Raw genomic sequence first — 6547 nt, forward strand, 5'->3', positions numbered from 1 at the left:
GTTGATCATGTATTTTAGTGTCCAGAATCTTTTTAGTTTGATGTAGTCCCACTTGTTTATTTTTGATTTTATTGCTTAAGCTTTAGGTGTCATATCCAAAAAATCATTGCCAAGACCCATTTCAAGGAGGTTTTTTCTTCTGTTTTCTTCTAGAAGTTTTATGGTTTCCATTTAAGTCTTTAGCCCATTTCAAGTTAATTTTTGTGAGTGGTATGATACAGTGGTAGTTTTATTCTTTTACAGTGAATATCCATTTTTTTCCCAGCACCATTTATTTCAGAGATTGTCTTTTAAATTATGAATATAGTATTGCAATAAATAAAAGAGCCCAGTGTTAACTAAACTCAAATTTGATTTGTGCAGAGGTAACAGGGTATTTTAAAAAGAGAATGAGGGAATAGAAAGGGGATTGAATAGAGGCTTAATAGAGTTAGGAAAATGAAAAATTACAAAAAAAGGGAAAGGATTGGGTTAATCCATGTGAAATCTATCTGGATTGGTTAACTGGTACTTCTTGAAGTTAGATTCCTTCCCTCCCACACAGATCTGGAGAGAGGTCTTCCATTTTAAGGTTTTGACTGAAAAAAACAGTAAATTCTTTGAGAAGCTTTTTGTTTTCTCAAGTAGGCACTTTAAGGGGGACAAGAGTCATCCTAGGGATGTAACCTGGAGCTGTTAGAAACTATGTTAGTATTTATTCAAGTGTTTTTATAGGCCAACATTGAGGTTTAGTTGATAAGAGGACTCAGAGGAGCCTGGCTAGAGTTTGGTTGAGGAGATAGTCTTCGTCAAAGGTCTTGTAAGTAAGTATATATTCATATGAATAACTTCACCACGAGCAAGTACTACAATTTGTAAAGAACTTCAAATGATAGACATTCCTTTGTTCCATATCTCTTCTGGGAACTGAGCAGTAAACCAAACAGACAGTCCTTGCTCTCAAGGAGCTCATATTCTAGTGAAGGGACAGACTGATAAGCAAATAAACAAGTATATAATATAATATCAGGTTGTAATAAGAATTATGAAAAATAAGAGAGGTAAGGGAAAAGAGAAAGATGTGATGTGGGTAGTCAGTATTACAAAGGACCATAAAAATTACATTTGAAGTGAACGGAGTCTGCCATAGAAAGATCTGGTGGAAATACATCCCAGGCAATTGGAACAGTGAATGCAAAAGCTCTGAGGCTGGTGTGAAAGTGTTTTAGAGAACAGAAAGGCCCACTAGCTAGAATAAAGTGAGCAAGGAGGAGAACATTACAACCTATATTTAGAAGGCAATCAAGCACCAGATCATAGAGGGCCTTGTAGGCTTGTCACATGTGTGTCAAATTCATCAAATCTGACAACCAGGATTTGTTATCTGAGGTGATGTGCATGAGGGAGTTCATCCTCCCACATGGTGGGTTGATGTGAAACTTTGTTCAGTAAGGAGGTAAACCCATAAACACAGAGTACAAGATAATGAGCTATGTATGTATTATGGATGATAATGAACTACTGTAACTCTGATTCTTCAGGAAGCTTAGTCTTAGAACTGCTTAGGCCCAGGGTGACTAGATGGTTGCCAAAATGGTTCCCATGATACCTAAGTTTTCTGTGCAATTTAATAATAAATCCTCTTCCTTGAAGGTAATCTGGGCAAGCATAAGTACTCTTTGTGATTTTAAGCGGTCTATCACAGGCCACCTTGTATGGTTTACTGGTCCTCTATTTTTTATTCTGTATGTATGTACTTTTCTGTTATTTAATTAGGGTAAAAATGATGGTCTCCAAGAATTTTAGTTTCTCTCTGCTTGCCTAATATAGTGCTTTGATTAGGCAGCTGCATAAGTCTAGCAGAAAAGAGGCCTAGAGCAGATTTGAAGGTCCTTTGTGTAACCAAATAGACTATAAATAAACAAATACTTGGATAGTTAATTACCTTAGAAGTCTCTCCAGATGATGAATGTCAAATGGCCCAAGTAAGTGTAGTTATAATTGGCATATAAGTGAAAGAATTTTGATATAAGCCCCAGACAGCATTCTGCAACTATCAATATTTTAAAGAAAGTCTGTGTTAGCCAGTGCTACGGTCTGATTTATTTTATCAATTTTTTTCAATTTTCAGAAATGTCCTTTTCCAAATGGTTTGACCATAAGTACTGTTTTTTTTGTTTACTGAGTGATTTCAATGTAAGAAATATGTGTATCTACAGGCCTTGCATTCAACTTTATACCATAATATTTTAAAGCTAATAACTGGACAGTAAAACAATTTTCTCTATGCTATGACTAATTTTTTTGTCACCAATTTGTTGTGATTTATCTCTGCAGTGAAGACTGTACCTTACTTTTATAATACAGTGCTTTTGGATCCCTCCTAACACGATATGTGGTAAAAACAGTCTAAATAATTACAGATTTCTAAACACTATGATAAACAGAAAATGAATAAAACATCCTAATATACAACAATAGGTCAATTTTGAAGTAAATTCTAGTATATTAATTCAATATCATATCCTATAGCTATTAAATTTATGTTGAAAAATGCCTAGTCCCAACTTGAGAAAATTTTAAAAAGATAAATTTGTATTATATTATAATCATACTTATGTAAAAAGGAAAAATTTTAAGTATTTAAAGAATGGGAGAAAATACAGTGGAGTTAAATTTAATATAAATAGTGATTCTGTGATGCAGAACTATGAGTGGTTTTTCTTCCTTCTACTTGTTTTAATTTTTAACTTTTTATATAATTAGGATATATTGCTTTATAGGGGAGAAAAACAAAATCTTTAATCAAAACATAGAAAGTCTAAGGATACCTTTCTTCCTAAACACACTAATTTATGATCTGAGGCTCATATTTTTTTTTGTCTACCTATAAACTGGATTGCACATTTTGCTATTCCTTACCAAATCCTCAATTCCTCTAATTTCCTCCAACATCTAGATACAACACTCCAAACGAATGTTACTAATTTTTCTCCCTCTCCATTGACTTGACATCATTAATAACTAAAACCGGATTGCTCAGATCCTTATTAGGACTTTCTAGAGAAGATCTGTGAGCAGAAGTTTAATATCTGGAAATCTTCTCCCAACATCTAGAAATCTCAACTGGCTGTCCTCTGGACACAGAAAATGAGTTTATAGTCTGCTCTAGCCATTAATCTTTGTCTTTCTTTTCATAACCTACAACATCATTGAAATGCCTGGGGGTTTGCACTATCTAGCAAATGTCCTCTACTACCAAGTCCCAACAGATAGTTCAGCTGGCCTTTACTGAATGAAAGGTGACCAAATGAAAAACTCGTATTGTTCAAAAAAAAGAATTTCTCTTCTGTCCTTGAACAAGAGGAGGAACTGACAAAGGCTCTGCCATTGACTAGACTTTAGATAGACTCTTCTGAATCCTTTTTTAAACTAGGCCTCATCCTTGGGCCCTGTATTTGGCCTGCCTAGTCCAGTTGTAGCAAAAATGCTGCTAAGTCAGTTTAGAGATGATCCCCCACCCTTGATATCTGATCACCCTGGCCTTCTTTTAGTACTAATCCTGTTAAGTTGGTTTAGGAAGAAATCCCCTACCCTTAATGTATTATTTTAGTAATATTCCATTTAATGATCCCCTCATTCTGCTCACTAGCTATAAATCCCCAGTTGTCTTAGCTATATTCAGAGTTGCGGCTGATCTCTCTCCTTTATTTTGATAGTCTTGACAACGATAGCAAATATCCTGAATAAAGTCTTCCTTACTCTTTTAACAAGTATAAAAATACATGTTCTTTAATGAAAACAAAAGAATATCACAGAAAGAGTTGTATACTTAATTTATTCTGAAGGAGAATAAATAAACTGTGACTTTGAGTTCACACTGAACATATTGTAATGAATAAGAATGTGTGTACTAATCAATACTAAAGTGGGAAACAGAGGAAAAATTTGTATGATTCCAAAATTAAGAATTTTTCTAGAAAAAAAGTTGGAAAATTATCATAGATGCATTCTAAACTAGTCATTCAGAAAAATCTTTGAAGGGTAAGAGGTAGGACTGAACCAAATCACAAAATTCTACCTGGTGCCAGAAACTTTCTACATGGTATTTATTAAAGTCTTAATTTTGACAAACAGATAGCCACAAAATGTAAGCAAACAGCCTTTTTAAGTTAACGTGTCCTAGGTTATTTTCCATAATGTTTACTCAAGTTACTTTCTTTCCCTAATTAACTCAGAAACTCATTTTATATAACATTTGATATCATTTATATCTCATGAAATTCAAGTTCGCCTTTATTAAAAATGTTGTGACATACATACATATGTATGTCATATGTGTTCATCCAAGACAGGGAAAGGCGATTCTTATTAACACGTTGCTATTCTTAGTAATTAACTCCAAAAAAAGCTTAAGTTTTGGATAGAGATTCTTCTTTATCCTCAACTATCAAATGATGCAAAGAAGATGAAACTAAATTAATTAAATGTACACCGTAAATGTGTTCAGAATACAGTGGGAAGTGCTGATTAAATCTGGTGAAGTGCCATGCATTTAAATGTGGCTCATGAAGAAAAAAAGGAAAAGGAGATCAACTTGAAGTTTCCAATGATATAAGGGGCAAAACAGAAAAGAATTAACTGGAGAGTGATGGGGTTCAGGAAGTGCTATCCCAAAATATGGCACCTTGCCATATTGAATATTTTAAGCTGAAAAAGTTTGATAAAGTTGCAGAAGCAGGAAGTCACTCTGACTCCCCCCACTTCTCCGAAACAGGACATAAAACCCTCATGTGAGCAATGCCCTCCCTACACTACAAGGAAAGGAACATCCATAGCTCCAAAGACAAAGGGACACCAAGAACAGCTTTGCCAAGACTCCCCCAGTTTACTACAATTACATCATACTCTTTAACCTATAATATTCCTCCTTGACTGTGTATTCTTCATCAAACATAGCATAAAATATGCATGTCTAAATGTTTCTTTTGGTCTTCATTTCCTTATGAAGTCTCCAGGCTCATGTGAAACTTATACTGAATAAATTTGTAGGCATTTTACCTGTTAATCTATATTTGTCAGTTTAATTGTCAAACCCAGCCAGGGACCCTATTAGGGTCGAGGAAAAACTTTTCCTCCCTTAGAGTTTCTGGTGACTATTAAGGGACTCCATCATTTGGAGACACCTTGCTTGGTCCAGAAGCTGAAGTCAGAGATCTTGGACCTCTGGCAACAGCTGTCAGTAGGTAAGAATTCTTACGATGTCAGCCTTTCATATCTCTGCCTGTGGGGACCCGTTAGCAAGTGTGGTAAAAGTCTTTTCTTTCCCAAATTCAGATTAGCAAAAAAAATTGAAGAATTAGTTCTTTAATTTGTAACTCCTGTGAATTTGGTTTGCGGGGTACCCATTGATTATTTTCCTCCTGGGAACAGCTATTGCTTTCTTATTTATCTCTCATTTTGTGCTCTGAGGACTCAACTTGGCTTTCCACGTGTTGGGACATGCAAGTATTGGTTCTTGCATGTGCAGGTGGCTAACTGTCAGATTCAAGGCCCCAAGAATGTGGCTGGACAAAAATGTGTGTTGCACCCTATTTGCAACTAAAGTCCTACTGACAATTGCCAGCTCTTAGGGAGTTAAGTCTTTCTTTCTTTTGGCTATCTTGGGAGTGGGTCTGGATCTTGGGAAGCCTTCACATTTGCACCCTCTTTGGGAACAACTTTTGCATCCATGATTAGTTTTTGGTTTTGGTTTTGAGTCACCTGATAGGTAAAACTTTAGTTTAAATACTTGAAAGGATTTTTTAAAGGAGCTCTAGGTCTGATGTTGGCCAAATTGGAGGCTGATATTCAGAGCCTGATAGAAATACATTTTTAAAGTTATTCCCCCCAAGCTAAAATAGAGCTATGTACTTAGAGGGAAAAGAAAACATTGTGAAGTCTTTGTGGGAGGATTTATTAAATCATTCCAAAGACACACAACTCTAAATCTAAAACACAGGAGTTTTTTAACCATCTTAGCTTGATCTTTTCTCCCTGATATAAAGTTAATATAGCTGGATGAATGGGTCAGCCCCTTGATATCATTCAGGCTGTGAGTCAGTTATTTGAGGAATTAAAAAACAACTGTCCTGAGCACGCTGTGGCCGCGTCAGTCCGGTGCGACCTGCATCCGCCTGGCCGGTCGCCCTGCCCGCGCCCGAGTCATGGCCATAGCAGCCTCGCTTCTGCTGCGGCAAGGAGGAGCAGACTGTGCTCCTAGAAGCAGGAGTGTTTCGAGGACTTGTTTCTACAGTTTCTCTCTCTGCAGAATCAGGAAAGAATGAAAAGGGATTGCCACCGAATCCCAAGAAGCAAAGTCCACCAAAAAAGTCCACGCCAGCCGCCACCCCAGCTGAGCTGTTTGACAACACCACCTACAAGAATCTCCAGCATCATGATTACAGCACGTACACATTCTTGGACCTAAACCTGGAGCTTTCGAAGTTCAGGATGCTTCAGCCCTCTTCAGGAGGAGAGTCACCTCGCCACTGAGAGCTCAGCTTAAATCTTAACCTTCGGTGTCTTT

At 36.5% G+C, this 6547-nt stretch overlaps 1 protein-coding gene across 1 annotated transcript; it reads left to right on the forward strand.

The window, feature by feature from the left end:
• Nucleotides 1–5240: 5240 nt before the first annotated feature.
• On the forward strand, nucleotides 5241–6513 carry LOC309840063 (NADH dehydrogenase [ubiquinone] flavoprotein 3, mitochondrial-like; the record flags this gene model as incomplete). The annotated part of the gene is made up of 2 exons (XM_082682059.1): nucleotides 5241–5288; nucleotides 6220–6513. 2 exons carry the CDS (start codon nucleotides 5241–5243, stop codon nucleotides 6511–6513), a joined length of 342 nt encoding a protein of 113 aa, XP_082538185.1.
• Nucleotides 6514–6547: the final 34 nt, after the last annotated feature.

The sequence above is a fragment of the Grampus griseus genome (genome assembly GCF_964374135.1).
Source record: "Grampus griseus genome assembly, chromosome: X".
Classification (NCBI taxonomy): Eukaryota; Metazoa; Chordata; class Mammalia; order Artiodactyla; family Delphinidae; genus Grampus; species Grampus griseus.